This window comes from Stylophora pistillata, chromosome 11, assembly GCF_964205215.1.
Source record: "Stylophora pistillata chromosome 11, jaStyPist1.2, whole genome shotgun sequence".
Lineage (NCBI taxonomy): Eukaryota > Metazoa > Cnidaria > Anthozoa > Scleractinia > Pocilloporidae > Stylophora > Stylophora pistillata.
In genome coordinates this window covers 15,708,301-15,728,300 of record NC_142529.1, presented here as the reverse complement: position 1 = coordinate 15,728,300, position 20,000 = coordinate 15,708,301, and the positions used below count along the sequence as shown (strand labels likewise).

The 20,000-nt window shown below is 37.8% G+C and overlaps 6 protein-coding genes and 1 pseudogene across 7 annotated transcripts in view; 3 read left to right on the top strand and 4 right to left on the bottom strand.

Moving 5' to 3' along the window:
• Window positions 1-944, top strand: part of LOC148720276 (uncharacterized) — a 3,288-nt gene extending 2,344 nt beyond the window's left edge. The window contains exon 2 of the mRNA XM_088739680.1: window positions 1-944. This exon is cut by the window's left edge and continues 418 nt beyond it. Coding sequence (XP_088595806.1) covers window positions 1-57 — 57 coding nt within the window. The 3' untranslated portion in view covers window positions 58-944.
• LOC148720274 (uncharacterized) overlaps window positions 1-7,534 on the top strand; it is an 11,722-nt pseudogene extending 4,188 nt beyond the window's left edge.
• LOC148720275 (uncharacterized) lies at window positions 1,279-6,122 on the bottom strand. The gene is made up of 5 exons (XM_088739053.1): window positions 5,556-6,122; window positions 4,852-5,322; window positions 4,141-4,353; window positions 2,751-3,047; window positions 1,279-2,457 (listed from the first exon to the last, which is right to left on the bottom strand). The coding sequence occupies exons 1-5, from the start codon at window positions 6,120-6,122 to the stop codon at window positions 1,279-1,281; spliced, it is 2,727 nt and encodes a 908-aa protein (XP_088595179.1).
• A 41-nt stretch (window positions 7,535-7,575) lies between the features above and the next one.
• On the bottom strand, window positions 7,576-10,037 carry LOC111318845 (uncharacterized). Its single transcript, XM_022921713.2, has one exon. It carries the CDS (start codon window positions 10,030-10,032, stop codon window positions 8,440-8,442), a length of 1,593 nt encoding a protein of 530 aa, XP_022777448.2. The 5' UTR covers window positions 10,033-10,037; the 3' UTR covers window positions 7,576-8,439.
• Window positions 10,038-10,246: 209 nt separating this feature from the next.
• Window positions 10,247-13,206, top strand: LOC148720273 (uncharacterized). 2 transcript variants are annotated; one of them, XM_088739665.1, is made up of 8 exons: window positions 10,247-10,452; window positions 10,561-11,098; window positions 11,306-11,519; window positions 11,656-11,907; window positions 12,159-12,330; window positions 12,414-12,562; window positions 12,678-12,875; window positions 13,040-13,206. In XM_088739665.1, exons 1-8 carry the CDS (start codon window positions 10,247-10,249, stop codon window positions 13,171-13,173), a joined length of 1,863 nt encoding a protein of 620 aa, XP_088595791.1. In that variant the 3' UTR covers window positions 13,174-13,206. The 2 variants fall into 2 exon arrangements, with proteins under 2 accessions (XP_088595791.1, XP_088595792.1); XM_088739666.1 differs by lacking the exon at window positions 11,656-11,907.
• LOC148720272 (uncharacterized) lies at window positions 12,505-15,361 on the bottom strand. Its single transcript, XM_088739701.1, has 4 exons — window positions 14,795-15,361; window positions 14,362-14,610; window positions 13,495-13,651; window positions 12,505-12,872 (listed from the first exon to the last, which is right to left on the bottom strand). Exons 1-4 carry the CDS (start codon window positions 15,013-15,015, stop codon window positions 12,864-12,866), a joined length of 636 nt encoding a protein of 211 aa, XP_088595827.1. The 5' UTR covers window positions 15,016-15,361; the 3' UTR covers window positions 12,505-12,863.
• Window positions 15,362-18,359: 2,998 nt separating this feature from the next.
• The window catches only part of LOC111347653 (piggyBac transposable element-derived protein 4), a 1,785-nt gene continuing 144 nt past the window's right edge, over window positions 18,360-20,000 (bottom strand). Inside the window, exon 1 of the mRNA XM_022954879.2 lies at window positions 18,360-20,000. This exon is cut by the window's right edge and continues 144 nt beyond it. Coding sequence (XP_022810614.2) covers window positions 18,360-20,000 — 1,641 coding nt within the window.

The window sequence follows — 20,000 nt, the reverse complement described above, 5'->3', positions numbered from 1 at the left end:
ACCTTTGATGAATCCCAGTCTAGTGGTACATCCGCAGGAGAGGAGAACTCAAATTGAAGATAGTACATTGCATTTACTATGAACAATATTATAATTAGCCAAACTAGACAAAAGCTCTACTTTCAACTTAGTTTATCATATTGTATAGAGTAGTAAAGTGATGAAATCATAAAATAAAACTTTGAGAATTTTCAAAATCTGCTTGCATATTCTGAAAGGGCATCATGTTCGATTTCCTGAAACAATTCAAGAATTTCGGACAAAAATCTTTTTGTGACGTCACACTTTACCACTCTATTGCTGTTTTTCACAGGCATGACATAACTACAAGTATTTTGCATATATCTCATTTCTATTATGCTTTCCACGCGGTAGAATATATTTTTCAGATGGAATTTAACTGTATAGAGAGAAGAGTATGATGCAAAACAACTATTGTTGATGTGATTCAAAATTGTCGGTGATATGGTCTTGTCTCATGAGGACAAAAAGATTCCAACCAAATAGCAATTAAATTAAAAAAACAAAACAAGACAAAAACAAAACAGCAAAACAATAACAACAACAATTAGTTGGAAGTTGTTGTTTTTTATTTTAAGCCATGTTTAAAACACATGACATACTGACCATTAGACTTTAGGATAAAGTTCTGTTAAAACATTAAGTATAGCTAGTTTTGTCTCTATAGACCCATGATGTTTAAGTTTTGTTATTTAACTAGACTGATTCAAGAGTTACAGTTTTACTTCTTTGAACTTGGGGGTACTCAACTACCCACGTATTTTTTGTCAACATGAGAGTGTCTTGACAATATAACAAAACCTTTTTAACTGTTAGAATATTATTCTTGTTGTACAGACAAAAGGGGCTTATAAACTATTACACAGTAACTATGCAGGTTGTAATGCATTCACATGTGGCAATAAATCTTTTCTGTAAACCTACCTATATAGAATTATGCAATAACAAATAATGTTCAACCATAAAAACATTCACAAGCAACCAGAACATTAATGCAAAACTCACGCTATTCATTTAATTTAATGCATTTGGAAGTTTTTGGTGTTTTAGCTGTTAAAGTTATACTGGTCTTGCTGAAGTAACCTCACCATAAACAAGTGCAATTCAATGAATGTCTATGCCTTTGGTATAAAAATACAAGGTCTTCATTAAATTATTTAAATAATTCCTTTGTTAAAGGTTGAAGAAAATCTACAGCTTTTGAAAACAATACTGAGGAAAAATCATCAAAAATCTTTAATGTGTTCAGCTTGCTCTTCAATTTCCTCTTTTGGACCACTGCTTCTTGTGCTCATTAATCCATTTGTTGAGTGTTTTGTAATTAAGGTTGTTCACCAGCGTTTTCTTAAATTCGGGAAAACATTGATAATGCCTGTGTTCCTCAGGCCTCCACTGGAACACCCTTCCTTTACTGTGGAGCTCATTAACAATGAGCTCAAAATCATTTTGAGATCGAGTGACTGTGTGCTTTCCAGATGGTCTCTTGCACAAAAGTTCATTATCAACTGTTCTCAATAGTTCTTCCACAGGTTTTACAGCATTACTACTTCTAGCAGCACATTCAGGGGTGAGGTTAACTCCAAGGTTGGCAAGCATCTCTTTGTGCAGGTGAACAATATGTTCCATTCGTAAATCCAAGGATATGTTCTTTCCTTTTCCTCCTTTATTATTTATGGTCCTGTTCCACACAAGGGAGTGAGCCTTTCTTGGAGACAGCATGGCATTGACATTTGCCAATAGCTGTAAAGCAGCCACTGCATACTTTGTATGGTTGTAGCACTTGTATATCAACATTAAAAACTTCCAGCACCGTAATGTTCTCTCACCAACTCCTTCCCTAACCGAATCATCAAAATTGTGAAGCAGTAATCCCAAACCCAATCGTGCACAAGCATAGTTGTAGATGCAGTCGTCTTTCTCTCTTATTGACTTGGAATCGTGTATTTCTGTTGTCTTTAATTCTGTTGGCTGTTCAAATTCAGGATGCTCTTTTTTTTCATGGCGATCAAGGCACTTCTTGTACACGTATGACTTGTTGCAGCATCGACACAAATACACTTTTTTCTGACGAGGTTGATTGGCTTGATGGACTTCTTGAAGTAGTTGGTCCAGCTCCTCTTTTTGCTTTGTCATAATGAATCTTTCCAGCATTTCTTTCATTTGCTTGTGCAGCCATATAATTCGAACTTCCTTTGTCGCATTTTCAACATAATTGGGGATGGTTATGTTGCAATTTAAGGATTCCATGTTGAAATGAGACATGATACCAGCCACAACAAATGCTTCTGTCTCAACTTTAACATAATCTTTACAGTAGTTAAAATTGTCAAGGACATTTGTTGTTTTTGCATTGATGTTATTGGTGACATTCATGTTCGAGCACATGCTGCCCACATCGTTGGCAGAGCCTGGATGATATAGTATATCATACATTATCTGGAACATAAAATTAATAAACATTGCCTTTAGCAGTAAAATGAAACCTTCATTTGTCTACTTGAAATTAAATATAACTTAAATATAACTACGAAATGAATACAATACTTTTACAAAATTATGGAAAAAAATAAATTTTACTTTTTCGAAATGTAAATTTTAATAGAAGCAAGTTTTTGGTTAATATTTAACCGGCAAACATTCGAGGGAATTTGATAAATACTATTAGAGCATGAGTACTCCAGAAGCCTTGAAGGCCATAACTTTCATGGCAGAGTTTGATTTCTATGTACCTGATACACAAGTCTGATGGCATGCCAGTCTTCTACTTTAGGGATAAGGCCCTCCAGTCTTTCAAACTCTGAATCACCGTCACTTCTGGCATACACAGAATTTCGGGCTCTTTCATCTGTGAGCTGGTCACCACCGAAGAAAATTTTCTCTGCGACCTCAGTTGCTAGGATGGTATCCCCATCTTCTGTGAGTTTTTCTTGTAATGTTACAGGAAGGAATTTTTCATGGATGGTTTGGATGATGTCAATCATTTCATCATTCAAGTTTTCATTCTTGAAAACAATACCAAGAGGTTCCTGAAATTCAATCAAATCAATCAACAATTTTGCTATACACAGTTGAGGGACTTTGGGTGTATTTATAAGAATATCGGAAGGGACTTTTGAAAAAAGATTGCATTACAGTAGATTTAATATCATATTTAACAAAATTTACTATACATTTTACTATTAACTTCTGATTAGACAAGAGCAAACGGTGATATCACAGTAGCATGTTACCTTGACATGATAAATGCAGTATCTGCAGCAGATACTGCATTTATCATATCAAGTTTCCAGTCTTTTTGATCCCAAAGCACTACCTTGAAAGAATTACAGCTATTTTATTGAATGGTTGTTTTATTTCCTTTTTACTTAGTTTATCCATTTATTTTTTGGTCTTATTTTATTGAACATTAATTCCCACATCTGTCTATCACCTCTCCCTGACAAACTTACAAGAGCTAAATATTACATTATGTACCTGAGTTGACTTTGTTTTTGCTTCTTTTGAGTACTGGTGAGGAATGTGGTTGATCTGGACATCTTTGAAACATTTCAGTGCAGGTAACTTTTCAATGCCAATTCGTGCACATAAGGGAATTAAGTCATGCAGAAATTTCTCATTATCAATTGATGATGGTAAAAACTCAATATTTTCCATTTCGAGGATATCTTTAATGGGCATATCATCCAGTAGGTCCAACCTAGTGATACGATCTTGAACAGCATTCATTGCAAACCAATGAATGCTTTTGTTCTTGTTTTCAGAGCTCATGTGTTTTACCTTTGCATACAAGTGAATATTGTCACCTATGATCTGATAACTCTTTGGCTTCTGACTTTCATGGATCTTTAGTACTTTATCAATCATAGATGTATCAATGTCACCATAGTTCAGGTCAGGGAACTCCTTCTCAATAAGTTCAAACATGTTATATATTGAGGTTTCAACACAGCCTTGCCTCATTAAGATTTCTTTCATATTGTCCTTGCCATCATTTACCATATCGATTTCAAGTTCCACATGCATGTTATTGTGATGAAGAGGATTATTATTGACACTGCTTGGTAAGTCAATGTCCATAGACATTGAAAGGGCTGGAAAGCACAAATTGAGGTCACTGACATCAGTGGTAACAAATCCCTGTGGTATACATTCCTCTGGCTTGTGGCAGTGCTTTCTTGCCTCTAATAATGCCTTTTTTATGTAAGCATGTCTCTCTAGATTTTCTTTCCAGTCTTTCAATTCTCTCCCAGATAACAGACCCATTTCATCCAGTTTGCTTAAAGTGCTAGAATGGCTAGCAGAGACATCCCACCTGTTGCTTCTGAGGAAACCCTGTTCAAAAGAAGTCATAATTATTAATACGATACTAATTAATTGCAGTCTTACTTAAGTCCAACTTAAGTAAAACCTTGCTTCATGAAGTTTTTTGGATAATTCAAGTCCAAATTTACTTTCATTTGAAATTAATAATAAAATTGTATTAATAATAATACTCATCAGTAACACTAGAGTGCAAACACTAAAACTGTTCAACAATTTGCACTATATTGTAGAAAATCATGCTGATGAAAAATACTTTATCAATTATTTAGTACTATGTTGCACACTTTTTAAGTGCTTGTGCTCTAAGAGAGAAAATAATGAAAACAACAACAACAACAAATGCAAAATTAATCTCATCAGCTAAAAACCAGCCTAGTCCCCAGGTTTATCCTGTTCCTCAATATTTTATTCTTTCACAGTCCCAGTGCTTCACGTGCTTCTCAGATAGGAATGCCCTAGGACTAGGCTGAGCTAACACTATATGTGACTTTGTAATTTATGTTGCACCTGCTTTTTAGCACCACTGTGCCAGAGGACCCCAACTGAATATCTGTAAGCATGAGCTGACATGCTTTGGCACCTGTGCTTCAAAAGGACTGAAGCAGCCATTGTCATTGCAGGTGCAGAGGACTTAACTTTTTTCTGTTTTTCAACACCCATAGCTGACTTAAGAAATGTGTGGAACACCGGTGTACGAAGTTGAAGCTCCTCTTCAAATTCCTTATCTGAAAACTTCATCAAACTATTGGGATCACATTTTCTCAGCATGGAGGGTTGTTTTGTACTGCAGATATTCTGGCATTCTTGGTCAATTTCCTTTTCAATTTTCTTGGCCAGTTCATTTTTTAGCTGGATTTTGCTCCAAATAGCATTTGCTGCATAATTGTATGAGCTGTCAGCCAGTTGTCGAATAATTTTAGCATCTGTAGCATCTTTGATAACTTTGATTACTTTCTTTGAAGGGTAGCTTAAATGGACCTGAAAAAAAAAATGGAATAGCTCATACTTAAAAAGGCAGAAATTAAAGACACTAAAAAAATCTATTTTGGCCTCCGTGAATAGTAATTTGGTCTTTTAAATTTAAGCTATCCCAATTAAAAAATTCCATTGCGTTTACCAAGAAGAAGGAAAATTTTAAAGAATACTACACCTAACCAGGAGCCCATTACTAATGGCTCCTGACTTAACTCGACAGCGAGAATATTTCTCACCTCTGTTTTGCAAGTGTCAAGAATTGGTCCCTCTTCAATTCGCGTTACTCCTTCTATCGTTTCATGACTATTACTGGCAAAGTCATCCGTTTTTGGAAGTAATATTCTTTGAGCACTCGGTATACAATTCTTCTTGGACTCATTTGCAGGACCGAGCGGTTTTGGCCTCTTCTGACGTTCTACTGAAGCAGGAGAATTTCGGTTACATCGCTTTTGTCGGCCTTCGCCACCTTGAACACCTTTAGTAAGTTGTTCTTCGATGGAAGTTTTATGTTTGCCTCTAAAAGCTTCAATCTGTTTGCTCTGAAGCAGTACTTTCTCAACCTTCAAGAATTCTCGATAGCAACTTTGACAAAAATATTCTGAAAGGCTGTCGTGAGGCTGAACCTCCGCATCAAGAACGTCAGACAGTCGTTTGAGCAGATTTTCGTTACGCGATTTCGGTCCAAAAAGATGGATTCTTGGTCTTCCGCAAGCGATATTACTTCTGCAATGACGGCATATTTTCGATGGATGAGACCTAGCACTTTTTGAAGGAGTAGTATTATTTTGAATCGTATTTGACATTCGTCCGAGGATGTAAACACTGATCTGTCACATTCCTATGCAGCAGGTGTGTGTGTAATAACAAAACTGTGCTATCCCCCCTAAAGCAGTCTTAATGTTTAGACCTCCCCTCCCTAAGCATAAAGAAAGTCACCGGGGAAACTCTGTTTTGATTGGCTATTTGCTAACGGGATTAATTCTGTTTGATTGACAGGTTATTTTGCATGGAAGTGAGTTTCTAACCGTCTCCAACCAGAGGCTTTCGCTTACTTCTCACCGCTTCGCGGCTCGTCAAATTTTCTCGCCGCTTCGCGGCTCGTAAAACCACAGAGACGAAAGAGTAAGTAAAGCCTCTGGGACCAGGGTAGTCATGTCTGAGATCAAGTGATCAAGTTCCAAAGAAATGGTATTGTCCTACCTGTCGTCTCTTACCAGATTTCAAGAGCAATGCTAAAACCAGAAATGCAATAGAGCAGGATATATGTGAAAAAGCTCTCAGCCTGGATAGTGTCTGTATTTGTAATTCAAAGCCAAGACCAGGTGATAGACTTCTTCAATGTCACAGTGAAGAATGTTTAAATGGAAAATTTTTTCATTTACATTGCCTAAAATACAAAAGGATGCCAAATAACAGCAAAAGCACATGGATTTGTAACAGCTGCAAGGAAAAGCTCTATAAAGTAAATAATGTGAACATTTCCACAGTTCAATCAGGTGAAAACACTACTTCTACTTTAAATCCTTCAATTCCATCTACCACTTGCACTTCTTCAATTCCACAAAATCTTTGTGGTGGTGTTGATGGTACTGTTGATGATCTGTCTATCAGAGGTAGTGATGCTGAATGTGACAGTAATGATGATGTTCAAATAATGAAAGTTTGTCGTGGAAACATTGATAAGACAGCCTCTCTAGAGAATTTAATTCAGGCAGAATATGATATCATTGAATCTCCAAATGGATGGTTGGACTGCACTGTCATACAAGAAGCTCACATTTTACTGAAACAAGTGAATCCAATGATCAAGGGATTTCAAAGGACTACCCTGGGACCAGCAAGAAACTTTGATGTAGTAACAAGTGAATTTGTGCAAATTCTACACACAGGTAACCATCACTGGGTCTGTACTAGCTCTGTAGGCTGTTTACCTGGTACAGTGAACTTGTATGACAGTTTATTCCATGACATCATTGCTAATGAAGTGGAAGAACAGCTGAAAGATCTCATGGCAAACAAACTTACGGGAATTAACATTGTACCTGTCCAGCAACAAGGAAATGGTAGTGATTGTGGTGTGTTCTCTATTGCATTTGCAACCTGTATAGTGTATGGCAGAGACCCTGGCATGGTCACATTTGATGTACCACAGATGCGACCACATTTGTCTAGATGCCTTAAAACTGGAGTACTCAGCCCATTTCCCCAGGTTTAAACTAATTATATACTGCTACTGACACTCAAAATAGCCATGCATTTTACTGTATAATACAAGTTTATTATAGACAAAGTACTAAAAATTGATATGTATGCTTGATATAAGCTGTAACAGTTCCAGTTCTTGTCAAACAAAAGACTGTTAATGCAAAGGAAAAGGTATTGTTAACCCTTTAACTCCCAGGAGTGATTAACCTGTGAATTCTCCCTACAATATCCATATATGATCCAGCAAACAGGTAATGAGAATACTCAAAGTTATCAGGTACAAGTAGTTACCTCGATTGAACATCAAATTCTCCTAACCAATCCACAAGGACATATTCATAAGCAGATCTTGGCAGTCAAAGGGTTAAGATAAAGGATTAAGTCAGTGATCAAGTCATCGCAATCCTCAGATTTAACGATGAACTGCCTTCTTTAGTCAAGTTATCCAAAACAAGTGTAGAATTCTAAACAATACAGTCATGGTTAAGCTTAAATAGCCTGTTACAGTTTCTTTTAATCAAAGCAAAATAATATTTTATTTCATCCAAACAAACAAAGATAAAAAATTTTCCAATGAACAATGATAATAACTTTCTAATGGAACTTCTCTGTACATTCTATAAAGTGAAACTAATTTAGGGCTAAAAATGCAAACAGCAACAATATAGTAGGTAAGGATTACAAACATTAAAGTGACATATAAGCACTAACTATGTCAAAAGTAATGTCTAATTTTATATTATAGTGTAAAGCTACTGAAACTCATGGTCCATCTCAAACTGTCGAACAAAAACAATGCACCCCAGTTTTGAGAAGTTTTCCCCTTCTGAACATTTTATTGACAAACCCGAAAATTGAATGCAATATTCTAGAGTTTGACTGGTTCTTTATCTATGAATAATAAATTGGATTAGCCTAATCAAACGGTATTATTGGGGGACACAAATTAACAAGAGCAGAACAAACCTTAATTGCTCGATCAATTGCAGGGATTCTTTCTTCCAGAGATCCATGAGGATTGCTCATTAAAAAATCAGTGGGAAGTGTCCCTTGTAGTATTGTGTACTTGCTACGTAAAAGACCTCTGACTCTTTCCACATGGATGTGGACACAGGCAATACCCCTGGTTGTTTCAACATCAACTGGGTCAAGTTGATCCTTGCCTTTCGTAAATGCTGGAATTACTAGTTTTGCCCTCTTGAAGGCAACACTCTCGTGTATAGTGAAGCCACGATCAGCCATCACCATGTCCCCAGGAACCAACTTACTCAATATCCCACAGTTTTCAGTCAAAAATTTGTCCGAAGTACGACCACCCCAAGCCTCAGAAACATATGAAATGGTACCTTGTGGGGTGATACCAATCAGCACCTTGATGGTGTTGTGGTGCTTGTAGGAACTGAATGTTTGGGCTCTGGCAAGTAAATTAGTGGGTTTTTCAATAAAAATGTCAAAGCAGTCAATTATTACTGTAGTTTTCGTTCCAAAGCTGAACTTGAAGCATTGTGGCATTGTACTTATGAGACTTTCACGATCAGGCCAATGGATTAATGGGGATAACCTTATGTCCATAGTCATCAACCACGAATGAAATGTCCTGGAGACTGTGGGAACTGAGATGTTAAAGCGATAAGCTAGGTCTTGAAACGGTACATCCAATCTCAATTTAATCAGGACCATAACAAGTTCTTGAAAAGGACTCAGCGATTGAGAACGGCGAGGTGCAGACGGTGACACGAGTTCAAACACAAAGTTCAGAATTTCATATGAGGGGAGACCAGTGTAAAACAGTACTTTATCGTCGCTATTCCGGAAAAACTCTTCGTTAAATTCGACGATTCTCTTATTTGACGTAAACAGATAATCGAAGTCCTCTGTCTGTGAGCTTGCATTATAAAGTTTTCGCCGTAAAACGTCAGTCTGAGTACACATGTCGCCAAAACTTTTGGCTTCGGTCTGACAACTTTTCTCATTTTCAGCAATGCTTTGATCGGCGAACGACACATCAATTTCCCCTGTTTCCTGAATTTCTTCTTTTGATAAACCCTGATCACTGCTTAAAGTTATAAAGGATATATTGCAAGCTTGAGTTCCTTCATCATTCAAGCGGAGTTTCTTCTCCTCGATTTCTGCTTTTGTCTCGTTCAACTTCTTCTTTCGTCTACCTTTAGCTCGCTCCGCCCGATCCTGGTCTGCTTTACTGCTACCTTTCTTATCTCTCTTTGAATGTCCCAGATTTAGCGTTGGCACCCAATCAATATTGAACTTATCAAAGTCTTTTGCTGGCTGACCTGAGACGAAATGACGGCTACAAACACGGTCATTTTTTAGGATTTGCTCCGTCAAGTCATCTCTGCTTATAGCAGCTATCCGCTGCGTTCGTCGCTCTAAGGAGAGCTCCTCGGCTTCCTCGCCATGATTAGTGACAATTGAAGGCACTCTAAAGAAGGAAATATCTTTATCTCGCCCGCTTCTTGAATGGCAATCCACGAATAAGCACAGAACCATCACGACTTACTTCTTCACAACTGTGTTTGTTTGTACACCAACATGGCGGATAGCAACGGTTGTCAGGGCATTGGTCACGTGAGTGAAAACCGAGAATAATAGTGGTAAGCTGTAGTACATATTTACCACTTCATAGTTCTTGTTTCACATAACTGTAACCTATTTTTATGCTTCATTTGTGGAACTCTCTGTTCATAGTCAGTTTATTACTAATATGTGTGTAGGTGCCGATACTTCACTATTAAGTGGTGACACAGATGGAAATGAGTCTGAACTGGATTGCAAAATGAATTTTGCGCTCATCGAAGAGGAAGCTACTGAAAAGTGGGATGATAATGATCCCACATGGGCACCTGAAGAAATAGATGACATTTATAATAAAGCAGGAGATGATGATGCTGACGATTCTAAGAAACCTAGGTAAGGTATTCAACATTGCTTAAGTACAAAACCTAAACCTACAACATGTTACCAATCACTGAGCAGGTAAACAATTTCGGTTTAATTTTATTTTTTTGTCATTTCCAGGCTGAAGTGTGAGGGCAAAAGCTGTCAAGAGGAACCCAAGGGAATAGTCTTTCTCTCTAAACTTCTCCTGTTATTTCAGCATTGTCATTTGTGCTTTGCTCCTGAGCCAGAGCTTAATGTTAGCCAGACGGGAACAATGTTGTCATTTACTTCCAAGTGTAGAAGTTGCAGTGGTACCTTTTCCTGGAACAGCCAACCCTTCCTGATTGGAAAATTTCCAGCAGGAAACATACTTCTTAGCTTTGCTATCATCTGTGCTGGAGCATCAGTGGGCAAAGTTTTACTTGTTTTCAAACACATGGGACTGCTATGCTACAGTGAGGCCACCTATTATTACCATCAACGGCACCTCCTGTTCCCCACAATTATGAAATTTTGGCATTCCTATCAGGAGAAAGTCATAACTTCACTGAATGGGAAAGAAGTTGTGCTAGCTGGTGATGGCAGGCATGACAGCATGGGCCACTCAGCAAAATATGGAACCTACACCATATTCTGCTGCACTGTCGGCCTCATTATTCACATTGTGCTTGTCCAGGTAAATTTCAACAAAACTTGAGTAACTATGCAGTTAAATAACTACAAATTGTGGTGCTCAACAACACAAGCTAAAATATAAGGTGTCTAACAGAGCAATCTGTGTATTCTTCACCTCTTTGCAGTATAGTCTCATTAGTGAGTTTGCTCCAATAGCATGATTCTGTCTTATATTTTTTACAATGATCCCAAATTAATGGTTTTGCAGGCCAATGAAGCAGGCAGCAGTTCTAACATGGAGTTTTTTGCACATCAAAAAGCCTTTGCTTTCTTGCTTGCAACTGGAATGATAATTAAGTCCTTCATTTCTGACCGCCACCAGTCTATTGCAAAGTGGATGAGGCAGGATTGCCCCAAGAAATGCCAGGAATTAGGAAAGCCTCTCATTGACCACTTCTTCGACCTATGGCACATTGGCAAAAGTAAGCTTGCTTTCATGTTTGTGTATATAATTTTCCTTGGCACTGATATGCATCATGCCTTTGGTCGAATGTTGCTAAATGATGCTACTGACGAGTCTAAATGTCCTGTTTTTCATCCTTTGGTTTTCTCTGGAAGAGATTCAAAAGATTTTGACAAAGATCAGTAAGGAGAAAGGCTGTGAAGTAATTGCAAGGTGGAAACAGGCATGTGTGAGGCACTTTTATTGGTCAGTTACCTCAACAGAACCAAAGCTGGGAGAAGTCATACTTGCCAAGTTCAAAACCTTTCTCTATCACATCATCAACCATCACAAGGATCTACCAAACCAGTTATTTAACAAATGTGCCCATGGTGTAATAAACACACAAAAAGTTTGGTTGACAAAAGGTATTTGAAATCTGTTACTGTTATTGTTACTGTTCACCGCATTAAATGAGCATTGCATTGCATTAAATGAGCATTGCATTTTGACATACTTATTGTTAATAATGCAAGTTTAAATTGTTATTTTAAGAGAGCAGTGTTGTGATAATCTTTCACTGAGGTTTGGCAGGATGCAAAGTAAGTCCTTACAGACAAATAGCAAAGGTAACTGAAAGAATGTCAGAGTTGCCATGCCTTTACCTCCTTTTTCTCAGGTTCTGTTGCTTACGAAAAGTTGGTAGAGGCTCTCACCCAAAATTCATTGTTGAAAGGGATCAAGCAGGCCTCTCCTGTTGCCCAAACTAGCTGTTTGGAGGGTTACCACTCTGTGGTAAACCAGTTTGCCCCAAAAATGCTGTCTTACTCCTATTCAGGGATGTTGTGCCGGTAAGTACCACTTAGTGGATATAAACTTGTGCAGTTGAAAGAAAATGCTGCAAATAGTGTTACCAATACGATTATTTTTACAGGACTGTTCTTGCAGCAATCCACTTCAACTATAACCTAAAAAGAGAAACCAAGGTTGACGAACATGGAAAATCTAGGCTTAAAGTCACATACCCTAAGTTCAAGCAGGGTGAGGCAACAGTCAGAGAAGTCAGAGTTGATCCAAATTATGGTGAGTTATCACCCTTCAATGAATTTGACCATAAATCCAATAGAGTTGGCACTTCAACTCGTACCACTGTTTATTTTAGTATAATAACACAGTCCACTGTTCAATCTTCTTTCAGAATATGTCTCTGAAATGTACAACATATTGACAACCACATCAAGGGAGACTTTGAAGAACATAAAGGACCAACTTGCAGAACAGGAGCCAGCAGCATTGCATTCCATGATGCTCCAGAAGGAGGAAAAGGAAGCTGCTAAAGCCAAATACAGTAGCCGAAAAGTGAAGGAAACTGCTCTATGTCCTCCTACATGTTCTGGTATGAATGTAATAGGATAATAATTATTACAAAGGTTTTTTTGTACTGGTTTTTTCTGATTCTAATAGTCAATATTTCCCCCCAAAAAAATTGTATTTCTCCACTTCTGGTTCTGACTTATTGATTTACATCCCCTAAGTCTGTTATCTACCCTCCCTTAACAGATGCTGAGCTTCAAGCAATGCAGCAAAATTCAACAGCTGTTAGAAGACAGAGAAGAACACCAATGTGTAGGACTTGTGGAAAGCCAAGGAGGGGACATACTAAGGGACAGTGTAGCAGCCAAAATGGCCCATAGAGTTATAGATTAAAATTGGAGAAAAAAATTGCACCTTGCTCACTCCATGTGTTACTTTTTAGCGGAACATTGACGAGAAACACCAAATTTGACAAAAGAAAGGGTCGTTTTGTCAGTTCAGGCAGAAACGTTCTGTGAAAACTTTTCTGGACATAATGTTCGGGAGTGTACTGCTCTTTATTATGAGCAACTTGTATTGTGAAAAAAATTAACCTGACAAACATCCGAGCTGCTTCTCTCTGATAGAGGAAGAATATTATTTAATTTCCAGAATGTCAAAGCATAAAAAATTATTTCACAACTATAACTATCAAATTATACATCTTCCTCGTATCCCTTGTATTCTGATTTCTCAGCCATAGGAAATGTCTTTCTTATTCTATTGTAAACACAACAGGGCAGAGGCAGACGGTTTGATGCCCCAACATATTCCCACACCAGTCTGACAAACTGTCGGTATGCCACAGCACGGAGGAATCTGCAGGAAGAAAATATTTCAACTGATTAATCTGAAGAATTGGCAGAAAGATTATTGAAAATGCAACATTTTCGTAGTCTACAAGGAGTATAGTGAGGAATCTTAAAAATAAAATACTCATCAGAAATTACAAATCTACCACCAGGTGAAAAGAAATGAGGTAGATGTTGAAACAAATGGGCTTATTTTTATGTGACTTTTCAAAAGGAGTTTCAATTATCTTATAACATCTGAACTTCTTGTTTGGGCATTATTACGGTGGCCCATATCTGCAAACACAACACAATATTTTTGAAGCACAAGTCAATTTTGTGAAACACAACATAAAATTATCGAAACACAACACAAAATTATCGAAACACAACACAAAATTAGCGAAACACAACACAAAAGTAGCGAAACACAACACAAAATTCACGAAACACAACACAAAATTATCGAAATCAACTTTGTGTTGTGTTTGGCTAATTTTGTGTTGTGTTTGGCTAATTTTGTGTTGTGTTTGGCTAATTTTGTGTTGTGTTTCGCTAATTTTGTGTTGTGTTTCGATAATTTTGTGTTGTGTTTCGATAATTTTGTGTTGTGTTTCACAAAATTGACTTGTGTTTCAAAAATATTGTGTTGTGTTGCAAGAATTGTTTGTTGTGTTTGCAGATATGGGCCACCGTACATTATAGATGGAAATCATAAATTCTATCGCGTGAACTTACTCGTTTTCTGCTCTGTCTTCCCAAGCATTCATAGCGGTGTATGATTTGTTCTCCCTCGTTTTCAGACCAATTCCGGCAATTTGAAGCACCCATTTGTTCAGGCAAACGTCTGCGAAACCGGGATGCAATAAAATACAATCGTCCATCTCTAGCTCCTCCATTTTTTCAACGCACCAATTGACCTCTTTGCAGCATCTGCATTCTTCGTGTTTAACCACAAATTCTAGTGAACAGTTGGAACATTGGCACCTGGTAACGAAAATATTTTTCAATCCACAAATTTTGGTCACACTTTATGAAACATCCACTTCAAAGAGAAGTTACTCACTGAGTAAGTCAACAATACTCGCGTCACTAAAAGCTACATGTAGAGATGCGGTAGTTCAGTAACGCAACCATGAAATGAGCAGATGTTAAAAGGAGAGTAACAAACCAATTCACGACGGCATCTTCGCCAGAAAATCTACTCCACAGAGTTTCTTCCTCCTCTTCTTCCTGCGCTACTAGCTCCGCGTACTCGGCCGCTTCTTCTTCGGTGGCAATCGGCTCGATGCTTTGGTCGTATGGCAAAAATTCATCGTTTGCCGACGCAAAACTATCCTCGGAAGCTTCAGATAGTTGCCGGGACAATTCCTCATCAGAGAAAGATTCCATTTACGAACTACAACTAAACAGTCCTTAAAAACGCAATAGACGTACTTCTCTGGGCAGCGCACAAAGAGAGTTGTAGGAGAGCGATGCGACAAGTGATGCGTGGTTTGTTGAGCGTTTGACGTCATGATGACAATTTATGCATTTCGCTTCCGGAACATGTTTTCAACAATGGCGGACGAAATTTTGACGACTTTGAAGCGGTAAAAATTGGTAATCGAAGGTTTGTTTCGCGTTTTTAATGGCATAAAACGTTTTAACTTGACTCAATTGAACATTCTGTAAACAAAAAAGCCCAAAATAAAATGTTCAATTTTCGTCTCAGGGGCACTTTAACAGCTTGCATGGTTAGAGACATGAAAAGAGCAATATAGTGACAAAAAGATTTTATTAATTAATTGCTTAATAGAATATTATTTGATGGCTTGCACTTGTGTACTTATGGTTAAGTGAGGTACACATGAAATGAATTTAGTAGTAATTTTGGATCTGCCTTTGTTTGGTTTGATCAAGTGTACTGGTAGTACTGATCATAAGTGATGGAACAGAACTTATATTTAGTTTTTAACATCTACTCTTTTTCTCTGTCCCTTTTGCTCCTGGTGAGATTTTTTGTATCCTTCCTGGCTCCATCTTTTGTTTCTATCTAAGAATGATGAAAAAACGAGATATTAGTTGAATGTTGTAATGTGCTCACTGGAATAAAGGCAGAAATGAGGGCTGGTCTTGTGTAGATACTATCAACTAATGATAAAAATAACAAACTAAGGGGCTTGTTGGAAATATTTTGGGATGTACCCTGAAATAAAATTCACAACTATTATTAAGGTTTTTGGTAATTGACTGGAAGAAACAGGTGCCTCACTGTGCTTCATCATGGCAAAAACACTGCACAAGCAAGTTTCAAAAAGATGAGTTTTAAATATAAATATGAAGTTGGTGGTGTTCACATTGGTCATCCATAATCTATTTACCTTTCATCGTCTTTGAGAGTACCTCTTTGTCTGAGGGGTAGTTACCCTTAAATGACACCTGCAATAAAACATAGGCAGAGGGTGATATGCCACTCATCCCAGGAGTGACATATCACCCTTGTGTAGGTGCTCATAGACAGTATTAAAATATATACTGGCCCATTTGTGCAAACTTACATACAATTTGGACTCCTAAGGGTTGAGGAGGGGTGGGGTTCGAGGTGAGTCTGTGGGAAAATAATGGATTTGAGGGGGAACCATCACCCTGACTACTGAAATGTTGGGAGGGAGGTCAAACCAAATATCTTTGTAATTGTAGAGTTTTGTATTTAGATGAAGCGACATGTTCAAAAATCATCAAAAAGTTAATACGTGACCAGTTCCATCCCAACAACTTTCACAGTATCTCAGTAATTGTAGAGTTTACATGATTTGCACTATTTAGATAAAACTACATGTTCAAAAATAAACAGAGTATGTACATGACTGTTTCCATGTCAAGAATTTTCAAAGTATCTCAGTAATTGTAGAGTTTACATGATCTCATACTATTTAGATGTATCTATATGTTCAGAAACAAACCAAAAGTTAGAGTTGCTTTTGTACTTCTCATCCAGCCATACTCTTCAGGATACATAAAGCAACACACTTAATCTCTGACTTCTGGCTTGAGGTTCATGGTAGTTTCTACTCTCTTGGCGAGCAGTATACAGGGCCTTACTGGGGATTCCGTTGAGGTCTGGGTTTGAGTGACTTGGCCGAGGTTAATTTATTCACGTAGTGTAGGTGTATGAGGTGTTTTAAGGGTATGGGGTTCCAAGAATGTACAAAGGTAAACAACTTTTTTCAAAAGAGGGGATAAAGTGACCAACATATCAACAGCACTAGCAACTACACAGTGGATGTTTTTACAAGGTATTGGCTTTTCCCAATAAATCCTGAAGGCTCTGGTTGATTAATGCTGCAAACACAACTGAAAGAAAGAGATCTAACATGTAAACAATCCTTGTAAGACAGTAAAAACCTCAACATAACTGAAGTTAAGTAGAGCAAAGTGAAAGGATGAAAGTGATTCCATCAACTTTGAAGAGGAAGATAATCCCACAAATGATGTCCCTCTAAGGATAGGATAAGGATGATTTATTTAATTTCAAAAAATACAAAGAGGGTGGCCGCCCAATCCCCTGAGCCAGAGGCTCATGATAAAAATGTTTGACAATATAAAAGAAAACTGAAATTGTAATAGCACTTATTAAATTAGAAATAATGTATATCTACAAAAAAAAAAAACAATCAAAGGCAACCACTGCATTGACAGCCGATAAAATTTAACTGGGGTAAAAGTCTTCAGAAGGATGGTGCATTAAATGCATTTTTTACAGCGGATGGTAACTGGTTCCAATCACGCGAGATCATATACGCATATGAGCCATGAAGGAATCTGCTATTACATGAAGTTTGTACCGCGTTTAAACCACTACTTGTAAGATTATATGGTGTAATTCAGGGTTTAAATTAATCGGGTATATAGTCTGGACCATTTTCCCTAAAACATTGAAAAGATATTATCAAAGACTGTTCAATACGTCTATGTTCTAAAGTACTCATGTTTACCATCGAAAGGATTGATTCATAATCGGTACTTTTTCCCAAATTCGTTATAGCTCGTAGACCATAATAGTTTGCATCTTCCAGTTTTTTGTTAAGTGTTTTATCTATACCCATAAATAAAGAGTTGCAGTATTCAAAATGTGATAATACAAAACTTTTGGAAAGAAGTAATTTGGTATTTGCTGGTACTAAGTGCTTATGGCGGCAAAGTGCACCTATCTTAGAATATACTTTCTTTAACCCTTTGGGACCTGAATTAATTTTTGAGTTTACACAAGTTTCTTAGTTGTAATTTTTAAAAAAAATCATAAAAAATTTAATAATAAAGATAAGTCCCTGAAACTTGGTCATAGTCTTGATTAATAAATGTACAATACAAATTCATACTTATTCGATGATTATGTTTGGTTTGACAGCTGTCAGATGACGTGAAATATGATCTCAACTGTCACAAAACAATGCTTGACTGACTTTGGAAGAAGCACAATTCTTTCTGATTTGAGAGAAAAATTCTGAAATGTTGCTTAAAATAAAGAGTAGTTTATACTGATGATTTTGACTCCTAACTTGGTGTTCTGGTTCATAATGGTTTCTTCTATATGTCGATTTTGTCACGGCATGTGTCACGTCACGCAATCACCTAAATTAATGTTCACTGAATAATAAAAAAAACTTTGTTTCTGAAAGTGTTTTCATGTCTTTAAAGCTAAAAAGTATCTAAAACTGAACTAACTTAATGCCTGTTCTTCACATTGTTGAAATTCAAGGCTGATGGAACACTCTGAAGCAAGGTGCCACACACAGGCCGACGTCACAATCCGGACAAAAGTAGCTGGTCTTCTTCACTATTCCCCGGTCATAGCACACTTTGCATCTTCTTTCCTTTCTCTTGCCACTTTCATTTAAGGGCAAGAAGTCTGGGAAGTGCCTCTCAATGTAGCGAGCAAGCTGGGGCCCTTCATCAGAAGGCCGTCCCCTCTTTCCACGTGAGCAGAAATTGCCAACAAGCTGTTTGGCAAGGTCAATTCGAAATTTCTTCAGGTTTCTTGACGCGCAATGTGGGGATTCCTGATACAGAACAAAACTGTTGAAAATTGCCCTGTCAATTAAATCATAGAAGATCCTACTCCACCATTTCTTCCCTGCAACAGGGATCGTGTAGTAGGACTTCATCTGATCATTTCTGTCGACACCCCCCATATGGGCATTGTAAGATGACACTGTTTCGGGGCAGGGAACCTGCTCAACAGTGCCATCTTTCTTCCTCCTGTTGACTGTTGGCAGGTCATCTGATGGAGCTTTTTGGTTTGTGCCTGCTGCATGCACAGCTTTCTTGTCCATCCATGTCAACGCCAGCATGGGACCTTTCATTCTCCAAATAATGTCCCCTCTTTGCATGCGTTTTATGGCAGCTTTGTCGAACAGTTCTCTTGGAAAGCCTTTGCGACCTGACCTCAGGGTACCACAGCAAAGAATCTTGTTCTGGTACAAATCTTCAATCAACTTTGCTGAGGTAAAGAAATTGTCACAGAATATAATGTACCAATTCCCTTTTATGTGCTGACACAAATTTGAAACTACAGTGTATCCAAGTCCATGTTCAACACCTTGACGTGACTTCCCAGTATATATAGAGAATTCGCACAGGTATCCATTAGAACTGTCAGCCCTGCACCACATTTTTATGCCTCTCTTTATGGGCTTCATTGGCATGTACTGTTTCAACGATGTTTGCCCCTTGTACTTGATCATGGCCTCATCTATTGCCTGCTCTCGATGAGGATTGTAATTCATTCTAAACTTTGTGTTCAGATTCTCCATAAAACTCCTCACCTTGAACAGCTTATCAAAGTTTTCATCGCCACGTTGGGGCATTTGTGAATTGTCACACAAATGAATATTGTAATATATGTCTAAAAATCTGTCCCTGGCCATGACTTTTGAGAAAGCTGGGACTCCTAATACCCAGTCAGTTGACCAGTAATCTCTCAAACTAGGTACCCGGTGAATACTCATGGCAATAAGAAGTCCAAGAAAAGCTTTCAGTTCCTCTAAAGAAACCTCTTTCCATGAATTTGGATCCTTTTGCCTCTGTGTCATTGTCTGGCGGGCATAGCGATTTGTTTCCCTTATGATAATTCCCAGAATGTGGTTATCAATAAACAGCTGGAAAAAATCAAGAACCAAACTACCTCTTGGTAGCGGATTCACTTGTCCTACAGGCTGAGTAAATCCTGGAATATCCACATCACTTGCTTCTCTGCTCCACTCGTACTCATTTACACATGAATTTCTTGGCCTACCTCTAGCAGCACTTGCTTCAGCAGCAGGTGATTCTCGAATGTCAACTGCAGCCAAAGTAACTTCTTCTTCATTATCACCAATTTCCATGTCATGATCTGG